We start from the raw sequence: 20,230 nt of genomic DNA, 5'->3' as shown, positions 1-20,230 counted from the left end.
TACCACTGAATTACGTATGTACAAATTACTAAAATGGTAAATTTTATGTTTTGTATATTTTACCACTATTTTTAAAAAAGCCTGTCATAGAAGTCTCCTCTTGGGTAAGTAGGGTCCAATAATACCAGAAATTAGTGTGATAAGATAAATTATGAAAAAGCTGAGGAGACTGGAGATTTTACTGTTCTAGAGCTAATTGCCCTTATAGTTTCAGACTAGTTGAGTAGCATTGTTACATGTCTGGATATCAGCTACCAAAATTCTTAAAAGACAAGGACTTGAATGAGACTGCTATTAAATTTCAGCTATTAATATATAACCAACACATTAAATATACAGTTTTTATTTTCTTTTGTGTCAATGGAATAATTTATAAGTGAATGCCATTATTTGGTATTTTAATGTATCACTCATCACAAGAAGGTTCATATAAGACTCCTACCTTTATTTAGTAGTGTGTTGGAGAGAATTTAATTGCCAGAAGTACAGAAGATGTAGTGAAACACTGAACAGTACCACAGAAGAAACTGATGGTGTCTCTTTATTTGGAAATTATTTTTTAAAAAAATGATGAATAGCTACTTTTCTAGGACATAGCTGTGGGAAAGAGATAGGGAAAACTGGATGACTTTTAATCTATTCACTGGTGGACTCAGCCAGCTAGGAAATGTTACAGTTGAAGGCATTTTCTCACTAAACTGGAGAATTATCTGTTGACTTATTTATTCTATTATCTTTTGGTCACAAAACCCATGTAAACTCCAGGACAACTAAAACAATTATTTAAGAAGAATTCTGACAGTATGGCATCACATTAATAATATAATATTATTATATAATCATATAATAAAATTATAATAACCAATAAAACCCTTGGAACTTTGTTAAGATTTGTCTTTACTATCTTGTAAAAGAAATAGCATCAGTGTCAAGGAACTTTCTGATTCTGCCAGGATAGAGCTATTCAAATAGATGCTGACAAGAAATGGACAAACAGGTCCTGCAGAGTCCATTTCAGCTCAATGGAAGTCAAGATTTATCTGTCACAAGTGCTTTTATTATTTTATCAAACAGGGAGCCAAATGGTTGGGCTAGAATATTGTCTTTGTTGTTGTTCTAGTAGAATGACATGTTCTATTAGATGACTGACAAACACTGGAAATGTTTCCCCAACTTTAGCCACACAAATACCACTATATTTATATTACTTATCCATATACTACCTGTACTATTATTCATTTGATATATTTCTTCAAATAGATTTCATTTTTTACTCCTTTGATCTTAAATCCATTACTCAAATAGGAAACTGCATATTAGCATGAAAACAGAAAATAAGCTATAGATTTGGGAAATAATGGTGTTGCTGTACTGATTATATATTTTGCTTTTACATGAATAGTACTATCAAATTAAAAATAGTCATCCACTTAACCCTTAAATCACCCAGTGGTACTCTGGAAGACACTGGTTTAAGGCCTAGCAAATCTTTTGATTACTACTGCGTCATTTTATTTGTAATTATATGCCATGGTTTTCTATGTATAAAAACACAAATGACACAAAAGACTGAGTCCAAGAAAGTCTCCTAGAAATGAACCCCAGATGAACATAAGATTTTGTGAATGAGTCATTAACTATAAAAATAGTAATATCATTTTCATTTTAGTGGAGCTTATATAGTATTAGTTCTTTCAGAAATACAACCTTGGTTAATCATCACAGCAGCCCGAAGAGATTAGCAGGGCATCCGCTGTTATGTGATGCATGACGCATAATAGGTACTTAGAAAATATGGAGTAAATCAAGATCGTAGAAACTCTGCTCTATATAACATGACAACTGCTCCCAGTTCTAAGATGTTTCATCTTATAAACATGTAGCTTATGACACTGGTGGCTTTAACAAACGTTCGTTTTAAAGGGGTATTTAATTGCTTATACCTTAATTTATGAGTGGGTGATCCTTGTCATATTGTAATATGAAAGCCAATATATCAGCCCACATTTGGCCATTAGAGGCCATTGTGTATATTAACCCTCAAAGGTGAAGCTACCCTTTGTGGGTTTAGGCTACACAGTGGCTGTGGGCACTGGTCCTGCAGTTAAACTGACAATATTGGCTCAAAGACCAGAGGAAACTTAGATACTTTCTGATGGGTTACATTTCAGTGGATGTCTAAAAATACCATCAGTTTGAATATATCCTTTCCAAGAGCAGACACCTTTTTCTGGTATGAAGGGTGATAGGTATGATATTATGTGGCTGTGTGAAGAATTGTGCTTTTCACATGTAAGCTGTCCCAGCTGTTTGAAGTCGTGTGTGGTCTCCTACGATCATGTGGGCTAGAAAACTCTGGTGAGACAGTGTGGACAGAATATGGACATGAGAGCCCAGCATTCCTGAGATACAGTCCCTGCTCTACCAATCATGGCTGTGTGGCCTTGGAAAGGCATTTCTCCAACCTTCAGTTCTTTCATATGAAAAATGGATACTTTCACTTACAAGTCATGGTAAGGCTGTGTTATTGATTTATTTCCCCTCTTCCCAAATTTATATGTTGAAATCCTAACCCCCACTATGATGGTAATTGGAGGTATGGTCTTTGGGAGGGGTTAGGTCCTGAGAGCCAAGCTCTCATAGGTGGGACGAGTATCCTTATAAGAGTCCTCAAAGAGCTCACCTGCCTTGTCTGCCGTGTAAGGACACAGCAAAAAGACTGCTGACTATGAACTAGGAAGTGAGCCCTCACCAGACCTCAAATCTGCCAGCACCTTGATCTTGAGCTTCTCAACCCTCAGAACTGTAAGAAATAAATGTCTGCTATTTAAGCCTCTGAGTCTAGGGTATTATTGTTATAGCAGCTTAAACTGACTAAGGATATAAAGATCCCAGCACAGTGGCTGCACATGGTAAACACTCCATAAATGATCAGTAGATGTTATTATTTCCTTAGAAGGATAACTGTTAAAGTAATTTAAAGAACAAGATCAAGATAGAAAACTCCAGCACTATATTATCTGTAGGTAACCCTGGGCACAGCATAGCAAAACTTGCAGCCTTTGCATTGTTATACTTAGGAATAAAAAGGTATAATCTGTAAAGATTTTATGTGGTTAGAAAATTAAAAGATGTCCCAAGACCCTTTAGGAAGTTTGCATTGAAACAGGTGAAATAAATGATGGAAAAAAGGGAGACCCTAGAAAAATTTACCGAAAAATAATCAGAATGCTCTGTATTGTTCACCAGAGAATCTAATATTCTCTGGTCAAGTATTTTCTGGGAAAAAATATTGAACACACTAAGAAGTTTTTACATTACAATTTTTGTTATGAAGTTTCACCCCAGTCAGCTGAAATATTCTTCAAAGTTTTCAGAGAGACAAAGCAAACACAATCATACCATTTTCTTTAATCAAAGCCACACCAAGTAAACTAACATGTGCCCCTACATGTAAATAAGGAGCAAAATTATGAGTAATGAAATATCTACTGCATGTACTTTTGTCAGATTTTCATAGATTTTGTCTTTAGGCAGGAGGGAGAATGTCATCCCCAAGTTGATTAAGTTTAAACTCAACCATCCTTTGAAGTACATAAACAGACAAGTAGCTATAGTTATTCCCATTTTCTAGATGATATCACTGAGACCTAGAGATTTTAAGTAACTTTTTCAAGGTCTCATACCTAGTGAGTGGGGAACTTTGACTCCAAAGTTCATGGGTCTGTTATATACTGGCTTGGTGACCCTCCCTCACCCTTTTCAGAGACTCCCTCCCTCCACTCCACCTTATTTTTGTTTTGTCCTCTCTTCTGTGTCCAAGACATTGCACAGACTGTCACCCAGAAAATTCCCCTGTGGTACTCTACCACAGCACAACCCTCTTCTCAGATCTGTTGTTACTAGATTTTTTGGTGTCCCTGAAAAATGGGAGAGAAGCTATCAACTCCCTCCCCAGAAAAATGTACATACAGACAACATCGTGATTATAATGGACTCAAACTAAAGCTGATTTATTCTTGATACTTCTCTATCCCTCTCATAATTTAGTTTCTCCCCATTACTACATTTTCTATGGGTCTTATTAATTAAGTGGTTATTCTTATATGCACCAGGGAGGGCTTATCGATTCATTATTTCTTCCAAGGACTTTTTTGAGCCTCTGTAGTGTATAAGGTACAAATCCTGTGGGGATTCATACAGGAATTTGATAGTATTCTGCCCTCATGAGGCTTCCCTCATAATTCAATGGGTAGAGAATCTGCCTGTAAGGCAGGAGACCCAGGTTCGATTCCTGGGTTGGGAAGATTCTCTGGAGAAGGAATTGGCAACCCACTCCAGTATTCTCACCTGGAGAATCCCATGGACAGAGGAGAACGGCAGGCTAGAGTCCATGGGATCACAAGAGTCGGACACGACTTAGCGACTAAACCACCACCACCTGCCCTCATTACACTGCCAATCAGAGTTAATGAGGCTAATTTTTTGTTTGTCGATTTATCTCTTTTCACTAGATTCAGTGTTGAATGGCCACGAGGCTGCCACTGCAGCAGCCTCTTGCTACCATGAGAGGACAGACTGTTTGCAATTGGAGCCAACTCAGAAAAACCAGAGCAGAGAGGTGGAGAGAAGGAGGTCCCAGTGACATGGTTTTATCCTCTACATCAAGCTGTGCCTCAGGTCAGCCCTAAAATGGCATTTTTTTTCCTGTTACAAACAGCAACAAACTATTTCCAACCAAAATAGTCTTAACATATACACATCTTTTTATTATCTTTTTAATTTCATTGTCTTTCCTGATATAGCCTCACACTCTCTTAGAATCTTCTACACACTGCTGGAAGTAGAAATCTGATCTTTGAACAAAGGCTGAATCTCTTCAACAGCTACCCTAGCTGATGCAACACTGTCCCAGAATCTCTGAAGTAATGGGAAGAAAAGAGGTCAGTGGTAGGACCAAGCTTCACATCATCTTCTTAGGCAAAGGTGCATTTAGGATCCAAGGCCAAATGGATACTCACTACTCACAGGGATAGTGGCTGGAACCAAGTGTTCTTGAAAAGACCCAAGTCCAAACTGCCAGGAGGGATGCAAGTAGAAAATCTACGTGAGTTGTATCTCTATAGTACAAGTACTAGGGAGAAAGAGGGTAGCCACAGATCATCAGCCAGAGAGTACAGTGCCCAAAATGGTGAGATGCAAGAGAGCCAGTACTTAGATATCTGTCATAACAGAAGGTATCCAAGAAAGAATTTGAAGAAACACTAAACATTTTAGAAGTTATTTTCCTTTAATCCATCTTCCACTCACTCTGGCTAGAGGATCCTGATGATGCTGGGCAGGGGAGGAAGTAAAACAAAGAAAGTTCAAGCACAGACAGTCTTCTCTTTTACCATCTCCAAACTATGAACCAGGCCCATGCTGAGGGAGAGAGATGATTCGATTGAATGGGAAACTGAAGCTGTCGTTTGAATTGGACATCTTAACACACCTGAATGTGTGACTGCTCCACTACCTCAACAGGACTGGGAAACTATGGGATCTGCCAGGGGTGGGAAAGGGAGAATTCTCTAGGGTATGTTTGAATAGAGTGTTGGAAAGAAAAGACAAAGCTGTTCCTGATTGCACCCCACCAAGTTTAGCCAATACAGCCAATATTTTTTGTTGTATTGCTGCTGTATGGTGTTATACCCTAGGCTTATTTTTGAGGTAGACCATAAGAAACAGCACTATGCCACTCTCTGTAAGGACCCTTCAGGAAATATCTCTTTAATATTAATATCAGGGGTAGTTCTGCGTTGCTGGACCAAGTGATGTGCTTTTATCCAACTGGTGTTCCTAGAGAAATTGAGAGCCTTAGTGGAAAAGGTCTATTCTTCAAGGAGTATTTTATCATGGACATTGTTTGCAACTGCTGACACATGGTGATAATAAGAAGTAGAACAACTTTTAGTCTGGTTTAGTGTAGTTTACACATTTCCTATAGAAAAATGCACTGCTTTATTGCCTCCATCCCTTGGTGGACTGCTTCATCTGTTTCTATCCTAAGAACACAGTAAATCATGTTTTACAGATGACTTTTCCATCTTTTTCAGCTTCTGGAAAGTGAGGACTCATACTGATACATCTTTCCTGTCTGCCAGATATTTCTATACTAGGCCTCAGTCCTGGGCTTCATTTTAGACCACTATTTTATTTTTTTCATTTTTGCCCATCTCTCTCTTATTTTTAAACCTTACTTCTAATTATCTTTGTGTGCATATCTTTGTAAGCTCATTTAAATCCTTTTTGCATCTAGATAATGAGCAATATAATAAACAGAAAGAATGATTTTAAATGCACATACTGAATTACCTATCCCATGTGTGTAATATCCCACATGCAGTTCACTTTAGACACCTTAATTTTCACATATCAGAATGCAGTAAACAACCCCTAGAAAGCTATTTCGGGTTTCCTTAGGAAACAGCACCATGTGGCATAACTCACCTACCCCAGTAGTGTGATCTCCCTTTGGTCCGGTGTAGGAGGTGGGAGTTTCTCCCCTCCTCCTTTGCCAGCTGCCCCGGTTTCTTCTCTCCTGAGTAAATATACATTCATCTTGTTCAAAAGTACACTCTCCTGGTGGAGGCAGGAGCTTATCTGCAAGGAAACAGCAGGTGTTGTGACTGCTGAGGCTCTTTCAATGAATATATATTCCAAGACTCACTGGAAACCCACACTAATGTGTGGTTATCATCTGGCCACATGCCCCACATAGAGAGGCAACCCACCCACCAGCACTCCCTCTAAGCCAAGCTCTTGCCTCTGGCTAGAGTCTGGACTTCACCCTGGTTCTGCCATAGAGGCAGAGAACAATCAGAAATCTAGATCCAAAAGTACTGGAATACTTTGAGAAAGAAACTTTCTCTGACTTGTGAATTTATTTGTATGAATGAGATTTTAAAACTCTCTGACAGTTGGAGGTATATTGGCTTTATGGAAACATAAAAAGAATAAAATTGCAAGCAGGAGGTTTCTTCAGAAATCCAGAATGAGTGAAGGAAATCCTCAGAGCAAAGCTATAGTCGCTTTGGAAGAAGGAGAGAATGTGAAAGAATTAAATGTGATTTTGGAGACACAGCTTAATACATGTGGAGCAGGTTACTGAATTTTTCTGTGCCTTGGCATTCTTATTTGTAAAGTGGGAACATTAATGGTATCCACTCCAGGGGGTTGTGAGGATTAAATGAGATGATGTATGTAAAATGTTTAGAACATGAAGTTCTCAGTAAATATTAGATAAATAAATATTAAAACTTGGTGTTTTTCTACCTGGAGGCTTATTTTCCATTTCCAAAAATAAATGTTTCTGTCTTTGGGTGTTATCTTTAATAACTCTAATAATGATTATATTAGAGTGGTGCCACCTCCCAACTTCTTGGGAACTTTTTTGGCTGAACTTGGTTGTACCTTCCTACATCTAGATTCTCCAATAAACAACCCATCTTTTCCTTCTCTAGCATGATAATTGTTTTACTTCATTTTATTTTACATACACTACAAGCTAATGAAGGTTCATTCTCTTTTCTATGCCTTGAGTATAGAGATTTTTATCTTGTTTTATGTTGTCCTTGTAGTGCCACACAAATCAAAGGACTACAAACAGTCTTTTAATTAAATAAACATGGAGATTATTCTCCAGTGCCAAATAGATACCACGATACACCTGCTTGTTAAAGAAATGGATACCTCGTGACTTAGGATGCAGTGGTAATTAATAGATAGATACCAATGATCTGGGTTGAGGTATGCATAATTTTCTCATTAGACATAATGTCCAACACATAGCCATAATATTTGTCACTATCATCAATGCTTGGTCCATTGTTTCATTGTCATTTAATCCAGTTAGAAAACATTTATTTTATTATGATTTAGAAATTATATGCTTAGCCTAGTATATGTATATGTACAATTTCATCAATATAGCTTGAAAATCTGCATTCAAGTAAGGCAACAACAGTAATCGTAACAAGAGTAATTATCAAAGACGGTATCTGTTTTTAAAGCACTGCTTTGTGCCAGGTCCAAAGCTAGGGAGTTTATATGTGTTATCCTCGCTACTCAAGTAGGTATTACCACCTGTCTTATAGATGAGAATATAGGGGTCAAGTCATGTGCAAAGTCATACATTGCATTTAAGTCATCACTTCTAAATGAGAGAGGCATTTCTGGCAAGAAAAGCAAAGGACAGACTGCTGCTGCTGCTAAGTCGCTTCAGTCGTGTCCGACTCTGTGCGACCCCACAGATGGCAGCCCACCAGGCTCCCCCATCCCTGGGATTCTCCAGGCAAGAACACTGGAGTGGGTTGCCATTTCCTTCTCCAATGCGTGAAAGTGAAGTCGCTCAGTCGTGTCCGACTCCTAGCAACCCCAAGGACCACAGCCTACCAGGCTCCTCTGTCCATGGGATTTTCCAGGCAAGAGTACTGGAGTGGGGTGCCATTGCCTTCTCCGAAAGGACAGACTAGGAGAGATTAAATCTATGTTGTATATTATTAGACAAACAGGACATGCCATGAATTGGCCAGGGAGACAGAGAAAGCTGAAATGACAGTCATCTTACCTGGAGACAAGCAGCTTCCCAACTCTATTGTAATGTCATCCAAGGCTACTAGACCACAGTCCCACAAACTTTTGCACAGGCTCATGAAAACCACCTACAATGAAGAAAAATAAAACTATGAGTTCAGTTAACTGAAAATTGGAAACTCTTACATCCTGGGATGTCCATAGCACAATAGGAGTACAGAAGCAAACTACAGGCATGTCTTCATTGTCTGTGAACTACAGATACAGTGGCGTGAGTAATGGTTAACCACTTATATATGACCCGGGAATCACTTCTTATTTTTTTCAGCAGAGTCAAGCTCGCAATGATATAGTGTATACACTAATGCTGAGATTAGTTTGCATTCTTTAAAGAACTGAGAGAGGAAAGCAAGAGGTTAACTGGGTGACAGAGGAAAACCTGTCAGCTTTTAAATATTTTCCCCCACATAGTCCACAAAGTGCATACAGGGTTGATGGCAGGTCAAGCATTTTTACAAACATTTCTAGGCAAACACTACTGATTTTTTAGAAGTGACTTTCTTACAACGTGGTTCATTCATCTGGTTAATGAAATCTCAGTGATTCGCCACCTGGACTCAAGTTCCATTTCCAAAGTAAAGATCTACATCCCTGAGTGTTATCACTAATAAAAGCCCTAAATGCAGTTATTTTATCAAGTCAAACATTTTGCATGTGAAGGAAAAATAAATCTCTACAACAAATTATTAAGTCCATTGTGCCAAAAAGAAAGAAAAGTCTTGGATTTCTTAAAACAATTTAAAAGTCTCCTTTTCATATATAGGATGAGCAAAGAGCACTTTTAAAAACATTTTTGTTAGATTTTCACTGCACTTTGCAGTGTACAAAGTTGTTTCACATGTATAACCTAACATTTAATGAGCACAAAGTCTCTAGTCCATGTTCAGTCCCTCAAATACAAATCTTAATTAAAAAACAAAGAGATACAACAAAAGAGCAACCCAGATTACAAGCCATGAGAACATTTGATTTTTTTAGGTTCTTAAACCTAAAAATCCTAAAAATTTTTTTAGGTTCTTAAACCTTTTTTAGGTTCAGGATGCAATGTCTTCAATTTACCTGTGTTATTGGTAGGATCCCTTTGGTCTTTGATGATCAGAGCCACCAGAATATAGAATTTATTTAAAAAGAAGCTGAAAAAGTCACATGATAGTTTATCACTATGCAAAATATAAAATGTCTTAGCCCAATATCTTCAGAATAACTAATTATAAGATGTGTGAAAGTTTACTGAACTGGATTCATATTACTATATATTATAAGAAAAAGACAGTTTAGAGATGTAATACATAACTCTGTGTGTGTGTTAGTAGCTCAGTCATGTCTGACTCTTTGCAACCTCATGAACTGTAGCCTGCCACACTCCTCCGTCCATGAAATTCTCTAGGCAAGAATACTGGAGTTGGTTGTCATTCCTTTCTCCAGGAGATCTTCCTGACCCAGGGATCGAAGCTGGGTCTTCTGCATTGCAAGCAGACTTTTTACCATCTGAGCCACCAGGGAAGGCCTAATATATAACCATATGTATCAATATTTACAAGGAACAAACTAAAAGGGGTATTTCGGTTTTTTCATTTAACTTTTGTTCATTTTCTTACCTTTATAGATTCTAGAGATGATCTGACTATGTAAAATATATTACTTGCAGGATTTATACATAGGAACTTATTCTCCATTTACAAAGCAGAGGTCTATGTCATCAGCCCTGAGTGCAATTCCATTTTTATCAGTAATTTTTCTTGTTCTATGGGAAGGAATAGTAATCTGCCTTTTAATTTACTGAATTAATTGTGCTGCAGATAAAAATCTTGGCTTTCTTTTCCTTTGGCAGCTTTAAAGTCTATTTTTGACATGAATAGTGAAAAGCACTTTTTCAAAAAGATTCTGTGGTACTGAAATGATTCACCATGTATATTATTACCTAAATAAGACTCAAACATATGGCATGTAAACATATCCTAAAGAGGAGAAATGTTATCATGCTTTCACATGTTTACTACACCATTATTTTATAATGACCATAAAACCAAGCAAGTAAGCAAGCAAACAACCCAAGATTTCAAAAACAGAAGAAATACACAAATCATGGTGCTGCAATCTAAAAAACAGGCCATTATTAACTCTGATGATTTGCAAATATTATTTAGTAGTAGAGAATATATTCCTCTCATAATGTTAAGTGATGAAAGCCAGTGATATTATTATTATTAATAAAAATTAATAAAATAAAATAATTTAATTTAATTATTTAATAAAATTAAAATAAAATTAGATAAATTACATCTAACTCATCTAAAAATACATAGGAAAAAAACCTTGAAAATTTACTAAATATATAACACTTTTATTAGGTTTGAGAAATTGTGGGTATTGAATAGAATTTCCTTTTAGTTTCTAAACATTCTTTAATTTTGTTATATTTATAATTGAGGAAAAAGAAGGAATCAAGATATCTATAATTAAGTTGTGGAATAATGGGCTACTGTTTTTCAGATTGGCATTGTTTATTATAGTGGCTATGAGGACACGTGGCTATTGAAATTAAAATTAAGTAAAATTAAAAATTTTCTTTCCTTAGGTGTACTAACCACATTTCAAGTACCCAATAGCCACATATAACCAGTGATCAAGTGAGTTGGTCATAGCAGATTTGTAACATTTCCTCATTGCAGAAAGTTCCACAGGATAGTGCTTCCTTTTTGACATTCCAAACAAATTTGTGAACTGTCATAGCGGGTTAAGTGAAATGTTAAAGATATTCTGGACAACAGCAGGCCACTAGGTTATTACTATCTTAGAACTCTTTCCACACTTAGAGTACTGGCCAGACCACTTGTTGTTCTGTCTGATGTCTGACGAAAGATTCACAGTCTGCTACCTAGCATATTCAAACTATGGCCTCAAAGCACAGGTCTGTTTGGCAGCTGTCTATCAGCATTCCAACACACAAAAGAAACCTGACAAGATCACTTGTTTGCTCTAACACATTGGATTTCCACCCTGCTATTAATAGCGAAGACAATGTCAGTTCCTATTTTTGTGCTGCCATCTTTCATTTTGAGGGCTACTTGAGGTGGAGAGGTTATTTTGGGGTAGTTGATGACTGAGTAAGCTGATGACTGGGTCTGGCCGACACAGACAAAGAGAAAGTCAAACATTTTGGTCTGTTCTTAAGAACTCTGTTCTGGGTCCTGTTAAGAATGTGACAAGAAAAAAATTCCCCGTAGTCTAAATTCTTAAGGGGACTGAACTCTTGTTTAATTACAGATCTTAAAAAAAAAAAAAAAGTTTATTTCATTTTAGGCAGCATTTCAAAGCAAACAATACCTCTAAAGAATGAGAAAAAGATCTCAGGCAACTTAAATGTATACTAGTATCTATTTGAAAGAGAAGAGGGACTGCCTTCCCTTAGACAGATCTTCTTGATTTTATGTAAACCTCTTAAAAGTTAGGGGAAAATTAGATTTGTGTAAATCAGTTTGTTTTAGTGTACTAAAGGTTCTACTACTTTGGGACTAGTGTTACATTAAAATTTTTGTTTTGATAGAGAATATTAATTATTGAAAAAACTTAGCTAGACTAATTTTGGAAGGCAAATAGGCAGTGAATGGAGAGCTATAAACACACATTTGCAAACAAATCATTTTAAATATAATTAAGTAAGGTTAAAAAACATGATTTAACTTACTTTTTATCATACTAAAAATAGACATTATACATGCTCATTTATCTACAGTAAGGTGTTCCAATCTTAGCACTACTGATGTTTTGGGTCAGATAATTTTTTGTTGTGAGGGATGCCCTGTGCATTGCAGGATGTTAAACATTCCTGGTCTCTACTCACTAGATACCAATATCACTCCCCAAGTCATAACAATAAAAAAATGTCTCCAGACATTTCCAAACACCCCTTTGGGAATGGGGGGCCAGGGGAAAAAAAATTTTGTCTGGCTGAGAACCACTGGTTAAGGGTAGTAGAAAACTGTGTGGATTATCAAGCCCCATTTGCTAAATTCGTATTAGGTATAGTCCCTATGTGAGGCACTTTCAGATTCGTTACTTCCTTTTGGATTCTCAGTTTCAACCTGTTCATTCTCCCCAGTCCGTTGTTTATATTTTAAAAGTGGACTAGATTGAATTAGTTTGCTCTTCCTCACATCATCAGGTGGTAGTTCTAATGAGCATGAAATATCCTTAAGCCCTAGAAACAAAAGGCAAAGGAAAAAAACAGCAAGGGAGATGAACTAACTCTCCAGCTGAATAATCATCATCGAGCCGATCAGGGCTTCACTGTTTCAATTTCCTGTTTCAGAAAAATTCAAATTGTCAAAGGGGAATAGAATCTCTTCTTTGTTTTCACTTGTCTTCCTTTCAAAAAAGAAACATCTACTCCCTCAAAGTAATAGAATGATAAGGAACAGATCTGAAGGGTTAGGGTAACTGAGCAAACTTTCCTCATACTATACAAATTATAATTCTCTTTTAAAGTTACCTTTTTCTTCCCCCCAAGGAGTGGGAACAGTGGGGTGGAGGAAGAGTCTGTACAGACATCCAGCTACAAGGCTGCCTTAGTCAGAGGGGCTAGACTGCTGCTAAACCAGTAAAAGTCCAGAGAAGTTCCTGGTTAAAGCATGAGGGAAAGAAAAAGTAGGGAAACAGATAAGTCAGGAACTTATTTTCTCAAACCAAATCAAGCTGGATTTTTAAAAAATAATTAGGGTTACTAATTTTAACTTTATTAAATGTCATAGTTTAAGTGATACCCAACACAATGAATAGGATTTTGCTGAGGGAGGGAAGAAATGAAGCTTTGCAGGGAACTGTGGAATATATAACCACAAACTTTTGTTGTGTAGTTTAAAAAATATGGTTAGTATTAAACAGCTCAACATTAGCTGAATTGACTGGTTTTTCACTGTCTTTTAAAGTACCAGGTTGGCCAAAAAGTTTGTTTGGGATTTTCCATTGGAAAATCCTCAATGAACTTGTTGGCCAACCCAATAGTTTCACGGCCTTCTGGAGATACATGGTTGGCTAGATTGCTGGGTTAATCCACCACCTACATTACCAATTGAAGAGCCCAAATTGGGCCTATAATGAGAATGTAAATGATAGTTTCCAGAAATGGCCTCCTATCTTCACATAAAAACATTTCAATCCTACGCCAACAATACCATAAAATATTCAAGTTCACAAAACAAACTTAGGTTGTTTTAAGTGGTAGACCTCAATAATTTACCAGAGGGTTTGATTCTGGGTTAAATTTAACTTCTCTTCTGATGAAGTTTGAAGTCTTTTGGAATCACTTGCACAGATAAATGTGGAAATGGTGACTACAGAGTTGGTAGAATAATTATTCACTAAATTACTATAATCTAGTCAGTGAAGTTCTAGAGCCCTTCATTAAGATGGAATTGACATAACTGCAGGATATACTATACTGTATAATGCAACTGCTTTCATTTAACAGTTTGACAATAAGTTGTGAGAGAATTTAAAAAATAAAAAATAACAAAGCAAAACAAAAATTCTGACATTAGACACTTGGCTAAAAGGATGGAATTTTCACAGATCCCTAAGGACAGATTGTGTGGAGCTTTATCGAGAAAAATGAGTGTAAGACTTTAATATTTTTAGAATCCCAGCCATGTTTGGGGAAATAGTTGCTGAACTGTAATAGCATGCCTCCTGCAGATACTATATTTGGTCTTCAGATCCCACAAAAGGCAGAATGACCATATGTTTTTAAATAAGTCTTTAGCTGACCAACCCTTTTACTTAAAAGATCCATCTGGTTTTGGTTTTTTCTTTTTTAAAAGACCCATCTGATTTAATTCTGCTCTTGGCTTTCACAAGCAACAAAGGTTGAGCAGCTTCCAGCTTTACCCAGCATGAGTCCTGCTCATGCTTCCGTTCTAGGGTAGAGGGCGCCCTGTGGTAGATTTGCAGACCTGCAGCCAAAGATTTTCACAGCTGTTTGGGTGATAAACACCCACATGATTCAGTTCAGTGATTTTAGAAATCGACTTTATTTTCAAATCATTTGGTCACAGAAAAGGGACCTCAGAATCAGATGCGTTTTAGAATGAGGAAAAGAGAGACCCTATGATACTAGCTCAAGGCCATCCAATAGCCAGCTGTAGACCTAAGCATGAATTATCATACTCTGAATGTCTGACACAGCATATTTCATTATACCAATCAGCTCATTTCCTCCTTTTCACTTTAGGTATTTTAAAATATGATTATGGAACTCCCCAATTAACAGCATAATTAATAGCAGTGGACAAATACGTGTCTGACCAGCATTTAGAACCAGCTTCTTGTCATTTTGCCTTATGTATGTTATAAACAGTTTTTGGTCACCTGGCACCAGAACCTGAATCTTACATCAGTTGGGACTAAATTTCATGGCTGGTGATTGCTGAAACCTCTCCTTTCCACAGGAGGTGTTCCCTCACCTCAGGGATATCCTTCTCTCTCTTAGCTGATGACCTTATATTTGCTCCACGTGGAAAATTTACTCCACATGGAAAAAAATGAGGAAAAAAATGCCCTCAACTCCCCACATCTACTCCTTCAATCTTATCTTCATTTGCACTCATTTTCATTTCCTTTCCTTTGTTTTGGAAGCAAGGTCTGTCTGACTCCAAAGTTCATGTTCCTCTTTTTCTGGGACATAAATCCTGTACAATCCTGACAACTAGTATTGGGAGTTTAAATGGAAAATAAACATGAAAAGCCTTTGAAAAAATTAACATCAGACAAAGGAGAGATGGTATCATTTTTAGTGTTTTAAGGGCTAATGCCACACCAAAGTAATGAGGACATAATTACATATAATATTCCTATAAACCTTTCATCATCAGTAAAGGAAATAGGCGTGAATGCCTTCCTCAACATACAATGTGGTTTATCTCTGGTCAACGTTCCTTAGGGAGGACCTCTAGTTAAACACTTCCCTGACCAACATAATATAAGGACCAATTTATTTATTATGAATGGAGATCAAAATACAGACCTATTGTGATTACTTGGATGGAGATATAAAATGTCAGTCTTCCCAGAAGACTCAGAGAATGCAATCAACTGCAAAAAAGGTGGAATCTATGTTTTGTCTTGACTCTCAAGGGCTCACCCCTGCTCTGTATGAATTTCTCTGGGTCAGGAGAAGACAGTGACTTTAGCTAATACCCAAATAATGACTTCATTTTGCTTGTATATGAACCATAGAGACAGTTGTGGGTCTAATTTTCATTGATTCCCAGGGCAAAGTGGAGATCTTTGATGCAGAGCTGCAGCTAAAAGCTCATATAATGTTAAGCCCCTTTTAGTTGTGTCACAACTTATTTAACCAACATCTACAATTACACTAATTTCACAAGCTAGCAAGGGAATGCCCCAAATCCTTCAAGCTAGGCTTCAACAGTACGTGAACAGAGAACTTCCAGATAAACAAGCTAAATTTAGAAATGACAGAAGAACCAGATACCAAATTGCCAAAATCCATTTGATTACAGAAAAAGCAAGAGAATTTCAGAAAACGATCTCCTTTTGCTTCATGGACTACACTAAAGCCTCTGACTGTGTGGATAACAGAAAACTGTGGAAAATTCTTAAAGAGATGGGAATACCAAGCCACCTTACCTGCCTCCTGAAAAACCTGTATGCAGGTCAAGAAGCAACAGTTAGGACCAGACAAGGAACAATGGACTGGCTCCAAATTGGGAAAGGAGTACGTCAAGGCTGCATATTGTCACCTTGCTTATTTAACTTATATGCAGAGTATATCATGCAAAATGACAGGCTGGATGAATCACAAGCTGGAATCATGATTGCTGGGAGAAACAGCAACAACCTTAGATATGCAGATGACATTTCTACCCTAATGGCAGAAAGCAAAGAGGAACTAAAGAGCCTCTTGATGAAGGTGAAAGAGAAGAGTGAAAAAGCTGGCTTAAAACTCAACATTCAAAAAACTAAGATCATGGCATCTGGTCCCATCACTTCATGGCAAATGGATGGGGACAAAATTGAAACAGTAGCAGATTTTCTTTTCCTGGACTCTAAAATTATTGCAGACAGAGACTTCAGCCATGACATTAAAACATGCTTGCTCCTTGGAAGAAAAGCTTTGACAAACCTAGATAGCATATTAAAAAGCAGAGATGAAATTTGCCAACAAAGGTCCATCTAGTCAAAGCTGTGGTTTTTCCAGTAGTCATGTATGGATGTGAGAGGTGGACCATAAGGAAGACTGTGCTGTGCTACGCTTAGTTGCTCAGTCAAGTCTGACTCTTTGCAACCCCATGGACTGCAGCCCCCTAGGGTCCTCTGTCCATGGGGATTCTCCAGGCAAGAATACTGGAGTGAGTTGCCATACCCTCCTCCAGGGGATCTTCCCAACCCAGGGATCAAACCCAGGTCTCCCACATTGCAGGCAGATTCTTTACCAGCTGAGCCATGAGGGAAGCCCAAGAATACCGGAGTGGGTAGCCTATCCCTTCTTCAGTGGATCTTCCTGACCCAGGAATCAAACTGGGGTCTCCTGCATTGCAGGTGGATTCTTTATCAGCTGAGTTACAGGGAAGCCCAAAGAAGGCTGAGCACCAAAGAATTGCTTTTGAACTGTGATGCTGGAGAAGACTTTTAAAAGTCCCTTGGACAGCAAAGAGATCAAGCCAGTCAATTCTAAAGGAAATCAATCCTTAATATTCATTAGAAGGGCTGTTGCTGAAACTGAAGCTCCAATACTTTGGCCACCTGATGTGATGAGCCAACTCATTGGAAAAGACTCTGATGCTGGAAAAGATTGAGGGAAGGAAGAGAAGGAAATGACAGAGGATGAGATGGTTAAATAACATCACTGACTCAATGGACATGAGTTTGAGCAAACTCTAGAAGATAGTGAAGGACAGGGAAGCCTGGTGTACTGCAGTCCATGGGATCACAAGGAATCAGACATGATTCAGTGACTGCACAACAACTGATAGATGGGCTTCCTTGGTAGCTCGGTTGGTAAAGAATTCACCTGCAATGCAGGAGACCTAAGTTTGATCACTGGGCTGGGAAGATCCTCTGGAGAAGGAAATGGCACCCACTCCAGTCCTCTTGCCTGGGAAATCCCATGGACAGAGGAACCTGGAGGGCTAAAGTCCATGGAGTCTCAAGCACAACAGCTGGACATGACTGAGCGACTAAACCACCACTACCATGCACTACATAGCAGTTTCCAGTTTCTCAGTATTACTAACAGGGCTTGGTAAATGTGGTAGGTAAATCTTTGTACATAACTATGATCATTTCCTTATGATAAATTCCTAGAAGTAGAATTGTTATGTCCAAAAGTTTGCATAATTGGGGTCTTTCTTTTGGTACATATAATTTAATTATCATCTAGTAATATTATATTGAGCTTCCCAGGTGGCTCAGTGGTAAACCACCTACCAATGCAGTAGTCGCAGGTTTGATTCCTGGGTCAGAAGATCCCCTGGAGGAGGAAATGTCAACCCATTCCAGTATTCTTGCCTGGAAAATCCCATGGACAGAAGAGCCTGGTGGGCTACAGTCCATGAGGTCACAAAGAGTGGGAATGTCTTAGTGACTCAACAATATTACATCAGTTTACCATCATACTAGAGCTTATGAGAATTCTTATTTCCTTGAATTCTCACCTCTCTATGGCAATACTTTATGTATCATATACTTAAATATATGGGATCCCCTGGTGGCTCAGATGGTAAAGAATCTGTCTGCAATGTGAGAGACATGGGTTCAATCCCTGAATTATGTAGCTAAATATATAAATATTTAATACATCTATAACTCATATATTATATACATATATTTTGGGGCCTAAATGAAAGATCAATTTTTTAATTGATAAATTGAACAGTATGAATATGATTGTGCTATTAATACAAATATGCTTCTTCAAAGTATTATATTTTAAAAACATCTTTATCCATTTGATGGAAAAATGTGCTGTTTTGCTATTTTTCAGATTTCTTTGGTTATAAATGAAGTTGGACATGTTTGCATATTTATTTTCCAGTAATAGTCCTTTTCTTCTGATTTGCCTGTATATATTCATTGCCCACTTTCCTATTGCTTAGTTCATCTTTTGCTTATTGATTTATTAGAGTAAATTGAAATCTTAAACATATTAGGAGTTTGTCATATATGTTGAAAACTTTTTTGTCTGGCTTGACATTTGCCTTTCAGACGTGTTTATTAGGCAATCCTTACTTGGAGAAAGAAATTAAAGGAAAACTAAGAAATTAAGGGAGTACGTTAAGGCTGTATATTGTCACCCTGCTTATTTAACTTATATACAGAGTACATCATGAGAAACGCTGGGCTGGATGAAGCACAAGCCAGAATCAAGATTGCCAGGAGAAATATCAGTAACCTCAGAGGTGCAGATGACACCACCCTTATGGCAGAAAGTGAAGAAGAACTAAAGAGCCTCTTGATGAAAGTGAAAGAGGAGAGTGAAAAAGTTGGCTTAAAACTCAACATTCAGAAAACGAAGATTATGGCATTTGGTCCCATCACTTCATGACAAATAGATGGGGAAACAATGGAAACAGTAACAGACTTTATTTTTGGGGCTCCAAAATCACTGCAGATGGTGACTGCAGCCATAAAATTAAAAGACGCTTGCTCCTTGGAAGAAAAGTTATGACCAACCTAGACGGCATATTAAAAAGCAGAGACAGTACTTTGCCAACAAAGATCTATCTAGTCAAACCTGTGGTTTTTCCAACAGTCATGTATGGATGTGAGAGTTGGACTGTAAATAAAACTGAGCGCTGAAGAATTTTGAACTATGGTGTTGGAGAAGACTCTTGAGAGTCCCTTGGACTGCAAGGAGATCCAACCAGTCCATCCTAAAGGAAATGAGTCCTGAATATTCATTGGAAGGACTGATGCTAAAGTTGAAACTCCAAAACTATGGCCACTTGATGTGAAGAGCTGACTCCTTTGAAAAGGTCCTGATTCTGGGAAAGATTGAAGGCAGGAGGAGAAGGGGACAATAGAGGATGATGACTGGATGGCATCATCGACTCAATGAACATGAGTTTGAGCAAACTCCGGGAGTTGGTGATGGACAGGGAGGCCTCCTGGTGTGCTGCAGTCCATGGGGTCACAAAGAGTTGGACATGACTGAGCAACTGAACTGAATTGACTGAAAATACTTGAGAAAAGATTTGCTAAAAATCCACCCATTATGAAATACCAGATTAGGAATTTGGAAGTATGGAGGGAGGTAGTGTTTTTAGGCTCATAAACAACCTTTGGAATAAATGTTTGCCTAAATTAAGCTTATTAATAAGACTATGGGGAAAGAATATCTCAGATATTCCCATGTTGCTGGAAGGATGAATGTGGTAATCCAGCAATATTCCATGAAATTAATTCCTTGGGAAAGTCATGTAAGAATGCACTGGCATGAACATCACCCTCATATAAGCTGTGTTAGCAACTACCAGTTGTCCTAGTCAGTCTTTCCAGTCATTCCCCTATAAACTGATATGAAAGACAGAAGCCCAACAACAAATATCTGAAGGGAAATTAAAGAGAAGGAAAACCA

General features: G+C 37.7%; 1 protein-coding gene across 3 annotated transcripts in view; it reads right to left on the bottom strand.

Moving 5' to 3' along the window:
- Positions 1–20,230, bottom strand: part of MAMDC2 (MAM domain containing 2) — a 151,878-nt gene that overhangs the window by 14,332 nt on the left and 117,316 nt on the right. For 2 of the 3 annotated variants that reach the window (XM_061132354.1, XM_061132353.1), the window contains 2 exons: positions 8,609–8,702; positions 6,490–6,642 (listed from right to left, as the gene is read on the bottom strand). In XM_061132354.1, the coding sequence (XP_060988337.1) occupies positions 6,490–6,642; positions 8,609–8,702 (247 nt within the window). The remainder of the gene's footprint in view (positions 1–6,489; positions 6,643–8,608; positions 8,703–20,230) is intronic. The other variant, XM_061132355.1, reaches the window with a different exon arrangement.

The sequence above is a fragment of the Dama dama genome, chromosome 29 (genome assembly GCF_033118175.1).
Source record: "Dama dama isolate Ldn47 chromosome 29, ASM3311817v1, whole genome shotgun sequence".
Taxonomy (NCBI): Eukaryota; Metazoa; Chordata; class Mammalia; order Artiodactyla; family Cervidae; genus Dama; species Dama dama.
Note: the sequence above shows the minus strand (reverse complement) of the source record. Positions and strands in the feature narration are given on the sequence as shown.